The sequence below is a fragment of the Mangifera indica genome, chromosome 5 (assembly GCF_011075055.1).
Source record: "Mangifera indica cultivar Alphonso chromosome 5, CATAS_Mindica_2.1, whole genome shotgun sequence".
Classification (NCBI taxonomy): domain Eukaryota; kingdom Viridiplantae; phylum Streptophyta; class Magnoliopsida; order Sapindales; family Anacardiaceae; genus Mangifera; species Mangifera indica.
The window spans coordinates 12,016,630-12,036,698 of record NC_058141.1 but is presented as its reverse complement, the minus strand read 5'-3'; the positions used below and the strand labels follow the sequence as shown (position 1 = coordinate 12,036,698).

The 20,069-nt window shown below is 34.0% G+C and overlaps 2 protein-coding genes, 1 long non-coding RNA gene and 1 pseudogene across 6 annotated transcripts; 1 reads left to right on the top strand and 3 right to left on the bottom strand.

Annotated features, from left to right (window-relative positions):
* Positions 1 to 1,594: 1,594 nt before the first annotated feature.
* LOC123216360 lies at positions 1,595 to 3,324 on the bottom strand (annotated as a pseudogene).
* Positions 3,325 to 3,721: 397 nt separating this feature from the next.
* On the bottom strand, positions 3,722 to 5,878 carry LOC123215751 (cytochrome b5). The gene is made up of 3 exons (XM_044635974.1): positions 5,652 to 5,878; positions 4,295 to 4,361; positions 3,722 to 4,126 (listed from the first exon to the last, which is right to left on the bottom strand). The coding sequence occupies exons 1-3, from the start codon at positions 5,736 to 5,738 to the stop codon at positions 3,885 to 3,887; spliced, it is 396 nt and encodes a 131-aa protein (XP_044491909.1). The 5' UTR covers positions 5,739 to 5,878; the 3' UTR covers positions 3,722 to 3,884.
* A 2,962-nt stretch (positions 5,879 to 8,840) lies between these two features.
* Positions 8,841 to 12,351, top strand: LOC123216775 (cytochrome P450 85A-like). Its single transcript, XM_044637341.1, has 9 exons — positions 8,841 to 9,253; positions 9,910 to 10,231; positions 10,505 to 10,654; positions 10,742 to 10,987; positions 11,077 to 11,163; positions 11,247 to 11,325; positions 11,692 to 11,798; positions 11,888 to 12,006; positions 12,105 to 12,351. Exons 1-9 carry the CDS (start codon positions 9,051 to 9,053, stop codon positions 12,190 to 12,192), a joined length of 1,401 nt encoding a protein of 466 aa, XP_044493276.1. The 5' UTR covers positions 8,841 to 9,050; the 3' UTR covers positions 12,193 to 12,351.
* Positions 12,352 to 12,582: 231 nt separating this feature from the next.
* LOC123216776 lies at positions 12,583 to 18,285 on the bottom strand. Of its 4 annotated transcripts, none has more exons than XR_006502336.1 (7): positions 17,217 to 18,285; positions 16,983 to 17,114; positions 15,914 to 16,080; positions 15,042 to 15,642; positions 14,627 to 14,768; positions 14,228 to 14,544; positions 12,583 to 14,049 (listed from the first exon to the last, which is right to left on the bottom strand). It is a non-coding gene; the product is annotated as an uncharacterized LOC123216776 (long non-coding RNA). The 4 variants fall into 4 exon arrangements; XR_006502337.1 differs by lacking the exon at positions 15,914 to 16,080 and having other exon boundaries at positions 17,217 to 17,557; positions 18,121 to 18,284; XR_006502335.1 differs by lacking the exon at positions 15,914 to 16,080 and having other exon boundaries at positions 16,983 to 17,134; positions 17,217 to 18,283.
* Between the last annotated feature and the right edge of the window lie 1,784 nt (positions 18,286 to 20,069).

Here is a 20,069-nt window from a genome sequence, read left to right as displayed (position 1 = left end):
TCTGGGTAACTCTGTTTGTGAAATAGCTGCATTATTGTCCATCTCTTTCAAGAAAGTGACTCTTATCTTATTCATTCATTGACTTGTGGCCAGCCTTCCATTATCAATCTGCAAGTACTATAACCAACTTCGACATAGACATCCACATCAAAACAATAAACCTAACTCAACTACATCCTCAACACATAAATAAAATTGATTCTATTATTACTGGACCAAGTCTCTTTCATCCTAATTGGTGATGACTACCATTTTTAAGGGCTTATTAGTAATATCCAACAGATTATGAGATTACAATTCAAGACATATCTTAATCACACTAGAAGAAATGTAAACCATCAACCAAGAACAATGCTGCAAATCTTTCTCAAGTATTATATTGGTGGTATTATTTTATATACTTGTATTGTCTCAATAGTGTATATCTTTGCTTAAAAACTTTGTCCCCTTACTTACAATGCTAATCATGAAATTTAATATAGTATTAAATAACTTAATATTGTTCTATGATTTTAATTCAACAATATTTACTAAAAGATTGTCAAAAATCCATCAATCCCATCAAGACTCCTAATCAATATCAAGTTCTTAGTAATATTTATATTTACTCTGTTAAAACATTCTCTTCAGAACTATTAATATTATAATTGTAAATATAAACTCTTAAGTAAAGGAATAAACCTTTTTAAAAAATTTATCTATGTTTAATTTTTTACTTATTTATACTTTACATTATAGTAGATATTTAGGTTCATGAATGAATTTTTAATGTCGTTATTATAATTTATTTTGTATAATATTATGATTTACATGCATTAGTTAGTGAGGAAAAATTTCATAAAAAATAGTCATTGAGATTTATGAATAAAATTGCACTGAAAATTCATAATATTTATAGGAAAAAGTATCATACCAGAATAAAACTATTGCCTACAAAGAGCTGGGGAGAGCAACACTAACAACTCAAGCAGAAAAAATGTATTCACCATTGCATGAGAAACATCCTCTAACTGGTCCCACTTCACCAAAAGAGAAGATATATGATTTAGGTCACGGTTCAAGAAATGGTGACACAAAATACTTTCTAAGAGAGCCTGTCAACCATTGGTACAAGATAGATTGGTTTTACACAATTACAGTTAGCTTCAGAACATGTGGCTTGGTTGAAAAGACTCTGATATCTTTACATTAAGGCAATCCACAACTTTGTAATTCGTGGCAAATTCACCGTACTTTGTAATTGGAATTCTGGTACAACTGAATTCAGTGAAGAAAGTTTAGTTGATTTTAAAGGAATTATATAATCTCTTCATTAGTAGCCATTTTATCAATCCTGTAATTATGTGCTGCTACCTGGCTTACAGTACAAGTATGACCCAGTGAAAACTGTAACTGTCTAACTTGATGCAATGCAAACATTAGCATATATTGCATATTTGCCACATACAACAGCAGCCAGTCTAAACAAATGCAGAATTTCTTTCATTTCCATAGTTATTCACAACAGTTGTGACAATACGTATATTTGTTAAAGTGAAAGAGAAAACAAAAACTGTTAGAACGTAAACAGTTCCTTAAGGGCTCACTTTGATATCTAAGAACTATTATTTTGCTTCAAAACCTCTGCTTCAACCCTGGCCATTGGATCATCCTTCATCTCAGAATCCTCATCTTTTTCTTCTTCTCTCTCCTGGGCCATTTTCTGTCATGCAACTCCTCTGCAGCCTGCATTGCTGCATGGTTCTCAGCCTGAATTCGCTGCATTTCCTCCTGTTGTTGCCTTTCAAACCATGTATCAGCATCGGCCCAAACTGAAATTTAAAGCACAAAATGGTCTCATCAGAGAAAAATTGAATTAAATTTAGCACCTGATCCAATAGTAGTAATCAGGCCAACTTTGAGAGCCCTATATCTACCATACCCTATATGACAATAAGTACCTGGCTTATAAAATCCCAAGGGAAAGCCAACGTATTCTCATTTAATTGACTAATACATATATTTTTATCATTATAGAATAGAGATTCTTTGACAACGAGCCACCCACAAATAAATGTAGATACATATGCATGCATGAATTGTTGTCTGCATCTAAAGATGTCAACCAACACCAACCATAGCAAATGTAATTACAGCAGCAGAGAAGCATATTATGTTTCTTAGAATTCTCACTCTTGACTATCTAAAAAGAAGCATGGAAAGAAAATGGAAATTTCAAATATATGGCATTGCAAGTAAAACTACAAATTCACATTAATTTCCAAAGAACATCCAGGAACAAAATCGTAAGAGTTCAATAGAGTTGACACAGAGAACCCACAGGTCCTTTCCATCTCTACAAGAAGTCCATTCTGGTTGGAATGCATTTAACTATGCATAGAAGAAACGTTATCAGTCACTGACAAATCAAAGAATTGGCAAAAATTTCTAACCAATGAACCATGTTTGAGGTCTGGTACTATGTGTACCTCATCCAAATCCAATGTGAACTACTCATATACATAACAAAATAGAACATTTTGTTTAACGTTAGTCACCTTACTGAAGCAAATATACATGAGTAAGGACCCTCAGGTACCTCATCTTTTTGAGGTCTGAAACTAGATCTACTTAACAGGTAAACTATAGAATCTAATTTCCTTCTCATGATTAGTGTTTTCCTTGTTGCTCACAGTCATTTATCTATCTTTGAAGAATACTTGAAAGACAGTAGCTGCAACTTCTGCTGATCCTATGCAATGATTTTCCAGCCATTTGGATGCACTATAGAAACATCAATGTCACCTTTCTTTCGTCCCCTTCACTATATCTTGCCTTATCCTTACTGGGCTGGGCGGCCCAGTCCTGCTTGCCGACCTTAATGCGTTCAGGGAGGGCGTAGTTAACTGTAAGAACACGACCGTAGAGTTCAGCTCCGTCCATGTTGTCAATAGCAGCTGATGCATCTTCTTTCTCGAGAAAAGTTACGAAGCCAAAAGAGCGATGTTTCTGGGTGGCCTGATCTAAGGGATTCTTAACATCTTTAATGTCACCGAAGGGTATAAATGCAGCGTGCAGAATAGCCTCGTTAACCTCTTCAGCTAATTCTCCTACGTACGGTGTGTTCTTCTGTACTGGAAGATTCGCCATTTTGCCGCCACCTCTCAATTTTATGTTTACGTTGTCTTTTCCTTTTATGGTCGATGTCAGTGTAGATTTGGGCCTGTCTTATGCAGGTAAAACCAAATATGGTATTTCTTGGCCTACATAACTCTTCAATTGTCCAGTGCAGAATTTTATCAACTACAATTGATTCAATTCTAAAAGAACGGCAGATTAAAAAAGATTCTCGTTACCAATTAAAAAAAAACCTTAGTCCAAACACTGTAGATGCTTAAAGTAATACAAGATCGGTGAATTATGTGAATATTAGAGCGGGTGGATCCTAACAAAATGGCATCAATGGCTTGCTTGAATGGATTCTTCAAGACATTATTTCCTGCAAAGTCCCCACATCAGATTCACATTCAATAATCAGTAACATCGCTACATTTAAACGAATCAGTAGAATGATTTTGAGAGGCAAAGAATGGAGGTCAGGACAGACAATAACTCAACATTTCCTCCACGGTTGAAACTTTTCTCAAGGTTTTTTACTGCGTCAACTCTCAAAAGGAACAAGTATAAAGTTCCATCAGCCATCAAATAATCTTTGTTTTGCCAAAATATATTTTTCATGCAATTACATCCTTAACATAGTAATGCTTATTTATTGTCTAATCAAATCTCTGTAAATTACACAAACAATGGGCCAGTTCTCTCAACCAATTTCCTAATTATTCAAAAATTGTGACAACAATCCCTTTTTAGCAACCAACAGAGGAAAATATTGCTATTGCATTGCTTCACTTTCTGCGCATGTACAAGATGCCCACCACCACTGAGATGCCAACAACAGCTACAGGAACAGCCCAGTATACTTTGGTTAAGTTCATGACTTTTTCAGCATATTGCTTCTGGGATGAAACTTCCTGTTCTGGAATGGCTGGAGCAGATGTGTCAAGCTCACCTATGCAAAAGGTCTCCAGGAGCTCCCTTGCACTTTTACTATGCCCCGCATCTTCAAAATCATCGGTCGCATCTTTGGCTACAAAGACATTACAATCAGACCTAAGAATATAACATTGAAACAGATAACTTTTTGAATTAAAAACTTCTAGATGGATTCAAAATTCAAAATTCACATCATTAAATGGAAGAAAGATTCAATGATGCAGTCAAGCGACATAAATTATGGACAGTATAACAGATATACCAGTTGAAGCAAGGACTACATCATCTCCTCCAGGATGCTCTTCCAAATATGAAGTGACATCATACACCTGCAATTGGTCGGAGAAATATTTATAAAATATCCACAGAGAAAGATAAACGATATTAAGATTTTGAAATTCCTAAAAGGTCTGCAACCTTGTTTCACAAAGTATGCATGATAAAAAATATCTCAGAAAAAGGTTTCAAATGATGAAATAAACATATTATAAATCCCAACCTAATATACATATGTGTCTCAACACATGCAGCTCTGCAAGCACAAAATCAATTATGAACTGACAACCAGTTGGGTAAACAGCTAATAGCATTGGACATAAACACAATGCTAGAAGTTGAATATTATTGTTGGATCTTTACTTAGTAACATTAATAATTATTTGGCAAAATATCAAAGCACTTGAATAGACATTCGAATATAATTGTGGGATACTAACATATCAACATAATATCAAAGCACTTGAACAAACATATCTGGTACTCTAATCAAGAAAAAAAAAAAATTTTCTCTTCGTTTCTTCTTGCCAGTCGATGTATAATTGTGTGTGAACCATTCAATAGAACTTCACCAAATTTCTGTAGAATAGGGTTTCATTCCATAATTAATTACAATTAGGACTAGATTCGAACCGAGTCAAACCAAACTCGAGCTCGAGTTCTGCTCGATTTGTATGAAACTGAGCTCGAGCTCAAGCATGGGCTTATCGAACTTGCTTCAAATGAGCTCAAGCTCGGCTCATTTCAAAAGAGCCGAGCTCGACTTTGAATCGGACTTTTAATTAACTCGTTATTAAAATGACGTCATTTTAATACATCTTAGTCAAAACAACGTCATTTGGTATTAAAATTTTTAGCTCGTGAGCTTGACAAACTAAACATCCTAAAGCTCAAACTCAAAAATGTTGAACTTTCAAGCTCGAACTCGAGCACATTCGAGCCAAGCTAAGTTCAGATCCACATGACAGCCTGTTCATTAAACCCATATTTAAGATTGCTAAATACGATAATAAGTATATTCTAAACAGTATATTCAAAGTAAAGATTGCTTTACTTCCATAGACAACATAGAAGCTGCTCAGAGATTACGATAAGAATGCGTACAAACAAATTATGTATAAGTGATGTGATTGTTTACTTTTTTTATCGCTACGATATCACACAATCAACGGCTTTGACATCAGTAAGTACGTATATCTGTTCAGTCTGTTTGTATGAATGGTATCACTCAAACTGATAACAGGCAAACACAGATTCGGGAACCCTAAAAAAAACAGAGTAAACGCACCTAGAAATAAAGAAAATGAATTGCTCTAAAGAAAGGAAAAGGTGAGGGTAGTTACCTTGTTATTGACAACGATCCAGCAATCGTCTCTGGTGTTGTGTTGGGAAGCCTCTTGAATCGTATAGAGCTTAGTAAGAGTCGGCATCTTAATTTGTGGGTTGTTGTCAGCCGCCGACTCTCGGTAGGAGATGTTAACGATTGAGAGCGCAACCAATACGCGCTCTCACCCTTTTCCTCTTTTCCTGAGTATAATCGTGATTTGTGAGACTGCTGCAATCAAACCTCTTCTATTTATTGGGAAAATTTTTAATATTGTCCAATTTATAAAAGCTTCCCTAAGTTTCCCAAAATTTATCGGACTTCCCTCACATTTGCGACATTAACTTACCTATCATTAAAGTTTCTTTTTATAATTGATTGACCCCAAGGGTTGGCTTGAGTAGATGATCTATGAAATCCCCAAGTGATGGGATTGGGTTCGAGACCCAATGTGCTATGTCAAGGCAAATATTAAATTATATGATACGCTGTTCAATTAAATAAACAAATTCTTTGAGAAAAAAAAAAAGAAGCATTTGAAGTTATAGATACAATGATGGGAAACTATTGTATGGCTGTAATGTAATGATGTCGTTCATGTGATGCATATACAAATTATAAATTTTTATATGTGTTATCATATAATTGATATTATTTTATTTCATATTTAAAATCATCTAATTATATAGTGACATATATTAAATATATATCTATTTATGTATTTAAAATATATACGTATAGTTTTATTATATTATTAATAAAGTAGTTAAAAGGAATTTGCAAGAGTTAAAAAAGTAACGTAAAGTAAAACCTTCAAATTATCTTTCAAAGTTATAGTTATTGCCTATACTTAAGAACTTTGGTTTTGTAACCCAAAATCATAGAACAAGCTTATGGTGAAACCCAGATAAGTTTGAATTTGTCGATTAGCACTAGTTTTTGGAGTTGACATATGAATAAGTTAGTAGAGTCTACTATATTGTGATGGTATAATATGATCATGTAATAAGCTAGAGACCAAAAAAAAAAAAATTCAAAGGGGTTAATAAAAATTTTAGAGACTATATAAATATTTTACCAATATTATTAACTCTCTCGTGGCTCGGGTTTGTCATCATTGCATGTGAATTGGTAAATAAGAAAACATTCATTATGTTAGTGTGAAAGTTTGTATTCACGATAAGTACATTAAATTTAGGTGAATTTAGATGTAAAAATACAAAAAGATACAACGATAGATAATCAAAATTTATGTTTTTCGCCCAAAAAAAATCATTAGTGTACATCTATAGTGTTATTATATGTGAGATTAAAAATACAAAAAATTATTCTATGCTTAGATAGACAATTTAACTGAGTGAGTTGTCAAATGTTTTGTCGTTCTTTAAGCATGCATCAAACTTGTCCCTTCTTCCACTGTCTAGAATCGATAGCCGTGAGAGCTAAGGTTTTATAAGTAATTATATGAGATAACGAAATTGTTGCTGGCTTGACGAATATGATCATGGATTTAGTTAGTTGTTTCCTTTTTTTAAGGTTCTAGAAGAAAATATATCCTACAAGAAGCGTATCCTAATGGGTTGTGGACTAGAATGACACTTGTTTACTTGTCGTTGGCCGCTGTTAGGAGTTGCATAAAAGATCACATGTTAGCTTTCTTTATAAAAGTGGCCTGACAAGACAAACACGAGTGGTTAAGCTTCATTGACTTTGATTTTTTTATTTTATATATATATATTATCAATAAAACCCTCTCCTACTTTTGATTTGTTTGCTCGATCAACCTCATTTCTATCATTTTCTCTGCAACCAAGCATCAAATTTCTTCATTTAAATTTTATGCAAATCTATATAGAAGATCTTGTATTTTAGTATAAGATATGTTAATTAATTAGTTATGATGAGACGTATGAAAGTTATGGCTGATTTTAATTACAGTTGAGTTGGTGTAAGCCTCGAATTGAGAAGGAGGCAGAATTATGTGGTTGTGGTGGAGGAGAAAAGTAAACCATGATGGTGAAAACTTCGGAAAAGAAAACCTGCTAATTAAGTTTTCTTGTCTGATTGCCGACAAGACAAAAAAATGGGTGGGAAAGGAGAGTTAGAAGCAAAATGAAATAGTGATAGTAAACAAACGCACGTGGGGTGGGGGCGTTACTGACATGGCCTATGAGTTTGCAGTTCTTGAGGGCTGCTACTGCAAATTCTGCAAGTAATTGCAAAGTCAATGGTTGGAAATTAAAAAGTCAAGAGTTTTTCTTTGGTAAATTGAGCATCGGGTGCCTTCGCAATTTCTCCTGGAAAATGTGAAGTGATAACAGGAGAGGACAGGCAGTCTAAATAAGTCATCCAGGATTGCTAGAGCCTAGAAGGGAACAGCTTTTATCTGAGTAACTTTTCCGTATTTCTTCTCTTTCAAATCCACTTTCCCCATGCATATCTCTATGACTTTTACAGCCTCCTAACTTGGTCTCTTAACTCTGCCAGACTATCAAGTTATCAAAGGACAAATGCATTTATCCCAAGTTGTCATTTTGATGAATCAATGAGCAGAGGTATGCCATTGTAGGTGACCAAGTATTCATCCATTCTACTCAACATAAATGTTTGGTCAATCAATTAACGACAAAATGTTCATCCAAGTTAAGATAAATCTGATCAATGATCTTCCTTGTCCTCAGCAAAACAAGTATTGGTCAAGGGAGAGTGGATGAGAAGATTCGTAATCCATTCATATAGTTTCTTTCTCTTCTGTCAATAATTACAAATTTTGATCATCAATAAAAAAATTTCTGGTTCTTGGTGGCTTATATTTTTTGGGCGATAACTGTTAAGTTTCCTCTCGATGACCATAGAAATGTTGGGCTATTTCTCAATTTTCATTGAATGCTTGTTTTGCTGAATTTCCTAGCAAACAATCATTTCTTTTTTAAAAAATGAATATACTTTGGATTTGTCTGCAGGTCAAGAATGAAATCATACAAATAAACTAAACCACTCATGCATGAATTCAACTAAAATAAAAGGCTCAAATTTAGAAAATCAGGAGAAAAGATTGTGGTTTTATGTACAAACAAATCTCTCTCTCTCTCTCTCTCTCATTCTATATATATATATATATATATATATATATATATATATATATATATATATATATATATATATATATTTTGTAATTGTTTATGTTCAAGAAGAGTGTCTGGTGAATTTAGGACATTTATTATATTACTGAGATATGAAAATAAGGTCACTAGGTAGGTGCATGATTCTGTCTACATGGTATATAGCAGTTTCTCCGTGTCTCTCTTTGTGTATAGAGTCTCATAATAATACACAGACCACTATCTGAACCTAGCCATATCACCATTTGTAGGAGCAGTTTCCTGAGTTTCTTGAGGCTTCTTGGGAGCTATCATCAATGACTGCCTTGGAGATGGTACTGGTAGTAGTATTATGTGGGTTGTTTATGGGCTTCTGTTTGTGCTTTACTCTCCTGAAATGGAATGAGATAAGATACGCAGGCAAAAGATTGCCTCCAGGGACAATGGGGTGGCCACTTGTTGGCGAGACAACAGAATTCCTCAAACACGGACCAAGTTTCATGAAAAACCAGAGAGCAAGGTAAGATTCTTTCTCTTGGTGTAGAGTTAAAATGGATTAGCTAGCCTCGAGTTTATTTCCTTTCAACTTTTTTTTTCTTTCTCTTTTTCTCTTTGTTTGTTTGTTGAGTGTTTGTGCGTGTGGTTGGCTTGTTAATTTTTTTTCTCTCTCTCAATATGTGATTGACCTGTAAAGTGACTTTCTGTTTCACTATAGCAACTGGTTTATCATTCATTTATTCACTCTAAAGGTTGCCGGGCAAACAGCTAGCTGGATACTGAAGCTTGAAGTGGTTTGCTAATCGGAAGCTTTTCCATTTTTCTTGATCCAAAATAGCTACAAGCATGAAATGATTAGTGGATTCTTTCCAAGAGTCTTATGGTTAGATTCTTTTATTGTTGGTTGTCATCATATATATGATGAAAAGTGGACAACATTTTCTTTGCAGCAGAAGTCAAAGAAATCCATCCCAATTGTTACATTTCTTTGCATAATTTGCCTCAATTATGCAGTTGGATTTGTTTTGGTACCCACCAGTAGTCATTCTTTCTGCTACTCTGGTGGGTCTTATAATATATATGTCTCTGAAACTGAAGCCCCCTTCAGTGCCCATTCTTTCTGTTTTATGATATCAATTCTTATTCATATTAAGATTCATAGGAAAGCATATTTGGCAGGTATGGAAGCTTATTCAAGACACATATATTGGGGTGTCCTACTATTATTTGCATGGATCCAGAGCTTAATAGATACATACTTATGAATGAAGGAAAAGGACTTGTTCCTGGCTATCCTCAGTCCATGCTAACTATAATAGGAAAACGCAACATTGCCGCTGTGTATGGTTCTACGCACAAACACATTAGAGGATCAATGATGTCACTTATAAATCCTGCCGCCATCAAAATGCAACTTCTGTCGAAAATAGATAAGTTGATGAGATCCTATCTTCACTACTGGCAGGGGAAAACCATTGACATCCAAGAAAAAACCAATGAGGTTTGCACATTAACCACAACCCCATAAAATAAATAAACAAAATAAACATTTTCACCTATAGTTCATCAGTCTTCATCCATTGTCATTGTTTGTTCTTTCTGTAGTTAGATTGTTACAATCTCAAAGTATGATCTTGCATCTTTATAAGGATATATATAACAATCACTTGAGGTCCCCCATTGTCTGCAATTAAGGTTAGATTTATCTTCCATACCATTCTTAAAAGCCATTAAGCATAGTTAATCCATATTTCTCTGGTATTGTTTTGTTCAGATGGCACTATTGATAGCCTTCAAGCAGATGGTAGAAATAGAATCAAGCCAGATATATGACACTTTCAAACGAGAGTTTGACAAGCTAGTAGTAGGAACACTGTCACTTCCTATCAATCTTCCAGGAACAAAATACAATTACGGGTTACAGGTATTTCACCGAAGATTTAATTCCTATGACCCATTAAAAAATTTTCCGCAGATAAATTACTGATATGGAACCTCTTGATTTTTACAGGGAAGAAAGAGAGCCATCGGTATGTTAAAACAGATTATGAAGGAAAGAAGAGCTTCTTCAATAACTCATAATGACATGCTTGATCAACTTATGAGAAATGAAGACCATAACTACTCGCTCAGTGATGAGGAGATACTCGATCAAGTTATCACAATTTTATATTCAGGATATGAGACTGTTTCAAAAACTTCAATGATGGCCATTAAGCATCTTCATGATCATCCACAAGCTCTTCAAGAACTTAGAGTAAGTGAGATCGTTTTGATCTTCTTGTTTCTGAAATTTTCAGTAATCAATAATGGAGTCAATGACCATGATTTGGCTAACCTCTTTAGGGTGAACATTCAGCAATCCGACAGAGGAAAAAGCCAGAGGATCCAATTGATTGGGATGACTTTAAGTCCATGACCTTTACTCGCGCTGTGAGCAAATTGAATCGGCCAAACCAAACCCGTCTTCTTCTTTCAATTAACTCTATGTTAAAACTTTTGCTTTTGAAATGCAGGTCATATATGAAACCTCAAGATTGGCAACTATTGTTAATGGTGTTCTGAGGAAGACAATTAATGACATTGAATTGAATGGTACATTTTCTTAGTATTTTTTGTTGGCATCTCTGGTCCAATAATCTATATTGTCTACTTGACATACAGTCTATCATGTGTTTGTTTTTTAGTTTTATAATTCAAAACACATCTATAATAATTACCCAAATGAAGAAAACTCCTCAACTTTATAACATTATTAGGGCTTATAAAATTTTATTAGTAGATAAAATAAAATCTATATCAAGCATTTTCATTAACAAATAAATCAATTCAAGAAACATGGAGAATGATATTTCTGAATATGTGTCCAAAGTGGACAATAACTAGTTGGATTATTGGACCAGAAATATTACATTCTTCCTTTTTTTGGAATCTTTTTAACACTTGAATTATGTTTTGAAGGATTCAAAATTCCTAAAGGATGGCGAATATACGTTTACACTCGAGAGATCAACTATGATCCTCTCCTCTATCCAGAGCCTTATACATTCAATCCATGGAGATGGCTGGTAAGTTTCTTGATTGTTCATATTTGTCTTCTCATTATACAACTATAAGCTCACAGTCCCATGAACCAAGCTTATGATATGGAATGCAGAAACAGGAATCTCACAACTACAACTTCATATTTGGAGGAGGAACTAGGCTTTGTCCTGGCAAAGAATTGGGCATAGTCAAAATTTCTACATTTCTTCACTATTTTGTTACTAGATATAGGTTGAAACACTATTTCAACCAATTGTTCTTATTCATCATATCATCTAGTTGCAGCCAAAAGGTACTTGTGAGTTGATTATGTAAATTTGTGGTTGCAGATGGAAGGAAGTTGGGGAAAATGAAATCCTGGAATTCCCTAGAGTTGAAGCACCAAATGGATTGTACATGAGAGTATCAAAGTCATAACTTTTTTATTCCCAAAGTATAGAGACAGTATAGAGGCTGATATTGATTGATTTTAGAGTTAATCTCTGATGATGGTAGTGGAGGTTAGATTTTTCAATTAATTATTATTGAACTTAGAGCTGTTAAGTGTTTTGTTATAGAGTGGTTAACATTTTGTCATTTTCTCACCCACGGTTTGGTCTCAAAACCTTTTTAACGCAATGAATGCACAAATCACAAATTTCACCCTAAATCTAATTCACTGAATAACTAACTATAGAAGAATATAAGAGTAATTCAACTCTCCAAAATTCTAATAAACCAATACAATGACCATTTTTTCTTTGCTTAGACAAACACAAATGGGACAAACAACCAAATATGTGCCAAAAAATGCATTGCAAGCAAATCTTCAAGAAATTGATTGTTCATTAAGGGTCCACTCGAGTGAAATAGTGGTTTTATGCTACATGTTGTGCCTCCTTTTCTTGTGACCACATTGACGTTGTATAAGGGCTAGGTCATTGCCTTCAAGATGGCTAATGTATGTGACAAAACATCGTCAAAGGTTGATGATTATTAGTTGATGCTAATACATGTGAATTGAGGTTTTAAGGAAAGGGAAGGGGAAAGGGGGGAGGGGGAGGGGGGGTGTGGGGGTTTCTTAGGGTGAGTGAAGAGAGAGAGTAAGACGGTGAGATTTAGAACAGTGTGAATTAAAAAGAGGGAAATAACTGAGAGGAAAAGACCATGAGGGCAAGGGAAAAGAAACATAGGTCTTTGTGACTGAATACATGACTGAGTAATTTGTCAAAGAGCGAGCTCTAATATGCTTCGATTCTACACTGATGGTGCTTTGATACTCAAGATCTCACTGATTCTCATCCTCGTCATGAACCGCTACTTCATCGACTTTGCGGACGCTCTCTATGTCTTTGGAAAGTTTTATCACACCAAAACTGCAATTTAAAGATTGTGTATAACTCGATTCTTATTGCAGTGTGGCGCTATGCCTCGCAAAAATGAGGAAGGTGGCACCAAATTTAGATGCCGGAAGGTTGGAAAGGATGTTGGTGAGTTTGGAGAGGTTCGTGAAGAATGAAGGGCTCAAGGCCAAGGTGACAACTTCGGTGTTTGTTAGGACCGTGATCGGGTTTAGTGCAAATAGAGTAATTAGATAATGAACTATGGTTTCTCAAATGAGTTTGAACCACACCCCAAATTGACTTTAGCAGTAGATAATAGTACCTAATTCCCTCTAAAGTCAACCAAAAAGTCTCTTTATAAAAGTAAAAAAGGGTTGAAGGGCATGTTGACCAATGATAGAGTGAAGCTGGCTTTAATCATTGTCTCAATGACTTCTGTTTTAAGAAAAAAAAATGTCATGCTCGAAGTCCAAAACGGAATGCACCTGAATTTGACCCACAACCAGTGTTATTTCTCTCTTCCCAAATGTCCCATTTGGAGCTACATTTGTTAGCAGTGCTACAATGGGCACACTTGTACTGCCTAGTGCACCACCTTGAGCCTCTCACAACACCTCTTGAATAATGTTTCGAATATTCTTGGCATTTAGGCCTGTGAGGTTGGGGTAAAAATCCCCGCATTCTCCGCCTCATTTTCACTTCACCCCTACAACATCCTCTTCTCTAAGTGGTCAAATGATTTTTATATTTATCAGTGCCAGTTTGATCAGGTTCCAAAGTCTTGGAAGACAAAGCTTTTGGATAGTTCTATGGTCACCACATATATCATCTTCAAAACTGTCAAGAACAACAGACATGGGATGTTCAAAACTTGGAAATGAACCAAGATTTATTTGGGGGATTGGCATCTTTTCTTCCATTTCCTCATTGGTCTACTTAGATAGCATTGCAGCTGCAAATTTAAAAGAAGAAACTAATGACCAAACTACAAGAAAACATAACATGAATTCTTTTATTAGCATATTCCTGAAATTCAATAGAGGAAATTTGACCTATAAAATCAATTGAAACTACTACCAGATCCGGGTAATAAAATAATTAGCAAATACAAATGTTAAGGGTCAACTTACCTGGAAATGAAGCATTCACAAAGTGGCTAGTTTCATCATTCTTCTTGGGACTCACTCTACCCTACAAGACAAAGATTCAGAAACAGAGGAATTGCTTGTGGAAGTAGAACTGTCATCAGAGCAGTGGCAATTTCTGCCAATTGAATCAGAATCACTCTTTCCAGAATTTGCCCTTGACTTAAATGTGTCTATTTCTTCTTTTGGATGTGAAACAGTCGCCAATTCTTCAGGAATGACAGTGTTGGCTGTAGTAAAGTCTTCTTCAAGATTGTAGGTACTTTTACCCTGGGTAGCTGGTCAGGAATGTGCACTATTATCTGCATTGATGAATAACTCTATATAAAGGGGATGATGATTCATTACTAATAGTGGAATGCAAGAATTTATCCAATCCAGTACCTAAGGAGTACAAATAACATTGCATAAGGTACACCTTGCACAGAATCTAAAGCATCAGCAGCACAGAGATTAATAGTTTCTGCACCAAGAGTCATTTGGGACTGGTGCATCTCCTGCTTTATCTTCTGCTGCTACTATATAGCTAAAATTTTGACATATTAAGCTGTGAGAATTTAAGAATATTTTTCATACTATAGTCCTCCACAATATATAACAATAAATTCAAGATTTTGCACAAATTTTCCCACAAATGGAAATGAAAAGGCTTAGCTCTATGTGTTATGGTCGAAGTGCCTAAATACTTGGGATGGCAGATGAAAAATGTGTGTAAATCAAATGGCATAAATATATCCTAAAAACCCTTCATTTCCTGGATTTCAATTGAAAAAGAGAAAGATAAAGGAGATATGCTCACAGGTTTTCCCTCTTCAACAAGTTCTTGGTCACTCTAGTGGATTTACCAATTTCAGAGCCCACAACTTTGTTCATTTATTCAGCTGGAATAGTTCCCTCAGAGAGATGAGCAGAAAAGTCAACGGATACTACAGGAAAACTGTCTTTAGCCAAAAGGTAATCATTTTTCCCCTCAGCTGTTTTGAAATCTAGGTGCTATGCTGCTGACAAAGCTCCTTGATATTTTATGAAAGTCGTTCCCTTCTCTTGAAGCAGAAAGAGGCATAGAACTTCCATGCTTATTAATCCTCTGATTTAATTGTGCTGAGCTTGTAGCCTCATAATTGATTTGCCAGCCTTGAGATTGAGGTTTTTTAAGGCCATTCCTGCCAACTGGCTTTGTATTTTTAATTTTGCATCTACTTCTCTTCTTTGTAATTTTGTTCTCACAATGTCTGACCATAAATCAGATATATGCATGCATCTGTATATTTATCATGGTCTCTTCTGGGCACTCCGTTGTATATGCTGGAAGATAATAAGCTCCTTTCTGCTGTTCCATTGACATTTGCCACCAATTCATGAAGTAACCTCTGGACAAATGAATTTTTTAACCCGAAAAACTGCACAACACATTCAGAGACAAGGACTTCCATTTAGCACAATATAATGAATTCTTTCATTCACCCATCTATGTAATTTAGAAGAAAGAAAAAAGAACAGAATAAAACAGGAAATGATTTCTGTTGCTAGCAGACAAAAAAGAAATTTCACCTACAGATTATTAATCTGAAGGAGTACCACTATCCAATAGCCAAGCACAGCCAAGAAAAAACCAAGGATTTCAAGAAAACAAACATAATGTTAAAGATCACAGTTTAGAGTACAAAGTACCAGAAACTGCAAAAGAGAAGCTACTTGCTTGGTTGCATAATTCAAACAAAATGCTACATAATAGGCTCTTGACAACAGTTTCAAACTTCAGTAGAAAACCTCACTGGCAAAGTTCAACCTTAGCCATGTCTGCCACCTCTATGTAAGCATCAATGAGGTGCTGATGGCTGAGGCATCAAAGAATCAGAGGCCCACATTACATTTGTAAGATGAAATTATCAAATCAGATTCGTCAAAAACCACACAATTTCAATCATACAAAACCAATTTAACCTGATGAAATTATTCCTCATACAAGTAATCAAGAGTAAACCACATTCTTTTTTCATCTCTTGACATGATCCTTTGATAATATTTTCTGGTTGACTTCAACCCTTTTTATGCCAAGGCCTATGGAAGTTGTTAAACCATACAACCAATTCAGTCTGGTTTTAACTACATTTCTAAATGATGGTATTTTTACCACTAAGAATGAGTTTTTAAAGCCATTGCATTGAGATTTCTTGACTTCCGGATTAAAAAGTAGAGAAGTAAGATTTCCTTCTCTACAGGTAACCTACTTCTCTAAGATGAAGAATCCCTTCAACAATAGAGACAATAATTATGTCTATGATAGCAGACTATTCATTTTAATCCCTCCTCTCTACAACCAGGCAGACTAAAGGTTTAACTGTAATAACTAATAAGTCCCTAGATTTCCACATTTTTCATTCTCAAATTGGACAAGGCCCACTACAACAAAATTCAACATTTCAGCACTAAATGACTCTTTATTTCTTCATAAACAGAAGAATCAAATTGCTCTCAAGAAAAAAAAATGGTTTACAGATACAACTGCATTGAGGATGAGGATTTCTTTTAAAACTAAAATAAAGTGTAAATATAGAACAGTGATTATGGGAAATCAGAAATTTCACCAGGACAAAACCCCATAGAAAGCCAATTTCATTCCAAATTACATGAAAAGCACATTCGTTATAACAACATGAGCAAGGTCACATCTAACGGAAATATTCCCTATCAGATGTAAATGCAAATCTAACTGCTGATGAGATGCACTAAGATCTACCTCCAGGACATCTATCTTCCATGAAGGTATCTTTCCATGATGTCTTCATGCGGGGCCAATATTTCTTCTGTAACTTATTCCAAGCAATATCTAGAGTTTTCCCAGAACATGAAGGCCATCAGCAGAAGTGATCTGCATGTAAGTGTTGAAATCTATACTTCATTTATTTCACATAAATATTGCAAGCCAAAATCCAGTACATCAAAATTTGAAAGTGTAAGGTCTCCTACGCACCACAAATAAAGGCCCTTTATGACCTTCATGAACTTTGATCTTGCAGGTATTTCCATTATGAACTCGAAAAGTATGGTATCCCACTGGGAAAGGGTAGCGATCTCTCCCTTATAAAAGAACAAGATGCAACCAACACCCAATTGACATAAAAAGATGGAGTAAATAGCATACAGCATAAAACAATCATAATGGGTTCCATTTTCGCCAAGAGCAATGGTCCATCATCTTCAGGAAAGATCCTTATTGCCAATTTAATAATAAGTCTCATCTTTTTGAACAAATTAACTTGAAGCTCGTTCAGGCCTTAAGATCTTGTTCATTTGGACATTCGAAATAGGACACTGGCCCAACAACAGGCAGAAGAATTACAATGAAAGACCATAGTTTAAGTTACAAAGACCCAATGAATGAAACTCCCAGCCATGTTAAGAACAGGTTTGCTGCTTTAGAAATCTTTTCTTTAAATAATTAGTTCCAAAAGTTCAATTTCTTCCCAGTTTGATTCTCCTAAAGCAAAGGAATTTCTAGTTTCCTTATCAATTTCAAACTCAAATTTCGTCCTCCCAGCAACCCATGCAAATTTTTTTTAATTTTAGGGCTTCAATGTAAAATCCAAACACATTTCAAACGGTTTTTCCTTCAAAGAACATCTCCTTTTTTCATACATAATCTATTTGCTTATGCAATATAACAAGCATCTCAGGCATCAATTATAATTACAACATTAACTATCAAACAAGCAATTGTAAAGATTTGAATATAAATATGTTTTGTTCTCATCTATTTAAATTATCGGTAACAACAACCTAACAGACAAATCTGACACATCATTTGTGAAACAAAAGGCGAAATTTAAATTTAAAGCTAGGAATTGATTAAGCAAGTAGACAATTGGATATCAAACCCTAGAGGAGCTCCAGTACTTCTTCTCCCAGGAGCCTTTGTTTAGAGATCCAATGGAAGTGATTTCGAGACCCTCCGATTTTACCGCTTCTTCATCTACTACTATTTCTTAGGTTTCGCCACTTTTGTGACAATAGTGTAGACGGAGTGATTTTGAAAAATAATAATAATAATAATGTGTAATCATGGGATATTAATTAAAATAAGTAAAAATTTTTTCGCTTATACCATTTTAGGCAAACACACAGTAGTTTTACTTTTATAAGTAAATTTTTTTGTAACTTCAAAAATACCCTCTCAGCCCTGTAGGTGTAGGCGCTGGAAGGAAGGTGTGGTGCACGCGGTGCGTACGCAGTGCATGCCCAGTGTGCAGTGCGTACAGAGTGCGCGCACCCTCGTATAATATATATAAACAACTGCGCGCACACTTTCTTATATGTATATATTAAATAATATAATATAATATTTAAAAAATATAATAAATAAATATATATATTAAATATTATAATATTTAATATAATATACATAAATAATAATAATAATAATAATTTTTAAATATATATTATATTATTATATATATTTAAAAATTATTATTATTATTATTTATGTATATTATATTAAATATTATAATATTTAATATATATATTTATTTATTATTTAATATATATATAATATTTAAAAAATATAATAAATATATATAATAAATATTATAATATTTAATATAATATATATAAATAATAATAATAATAATTTTTAAATATATATTATAATATTATATATATTTAATATATTATAATATTATATATATAATATATATTTAAAAATTATTATTATTATTATTTATGTATATTATATTAAATATTATAATATTTAATATTTATTTATTTATTATATTTTTTAAATATTATATTATATTATTTAATATATATATATATAAGAAAGGGTGTGCGCACTCCGCACGCAACGTGCGCACTACACTTTCCTTTCAGCGCCTACACCTACAAGGTTGGGAGGGTGTTTTTGGAGTTACAAAAAAATTTACTTATAAAAATAAAACTACTGTGTGTTTTCCTAAAAAGGTATAAGCGAAAAAGTTTTTACCTATTTTAATTAATATCTCTGTAATCTTGGGGGTTTTAAATGGCTATAAAATATAGAAATATATAGGCAATGAAGACTTACTCCCGCTAGAGGTATGATGAAATTTGAATACCCACCTTCTAATTTTTTAAAATTTAAACATTTATTTATAAATAAATTTTGATAAAAAATCTTAATTATAATTAAAAGTAAAATCGTTATTTAATAAAAATATTTAAAAACTAAAAATTTATCATATTTTCTGTTATATATATTAAAAACTAACATTTTCTCTATCCAAAATTTAAAAAATAACCTTTTCACCCTTAAGATTTTTTTTTTCCTCCTTCGGTGACATTTTCGCTCTGGCCATCGACCGGATTCCCATCATCTTCAAGGCCGACTAATCTTCTCTCTTCGACGACCTTTTTTGTTGAACAAAGACAAATCATTTTCATTCGATGAAGAGTCAATTTTCACCTCTTCAATTAGACAAATATTGACTTTAGAAGAATCGTATGATGTCGTTGGACTAAGATTGACATCAATTGTCAGAGGATTGACTCTTCATCTCTTCATCGGACAAAAAAGATTTGTCTTCGTCCAACAAAGACGACTACTAAAGAAAGAAGATCGGTTGACCTTAAAGATGGTGGGAAGCTGATCAACGATTAGAGTAGAGACGGCACTAATATAGGTAAAATACTGTACAAAAATTTGAGAGTAATAACAAGGAATTAACAAGCAACTTAGATGCACATGGATGTTTGACAGATTTGTTTCGATGGATACCCTTTGATCTTATGACTTTAATATTGTGATAGATAGATTGAGCAAAGTCATTGAGAAGACAAAGAGAAAGACATGTCC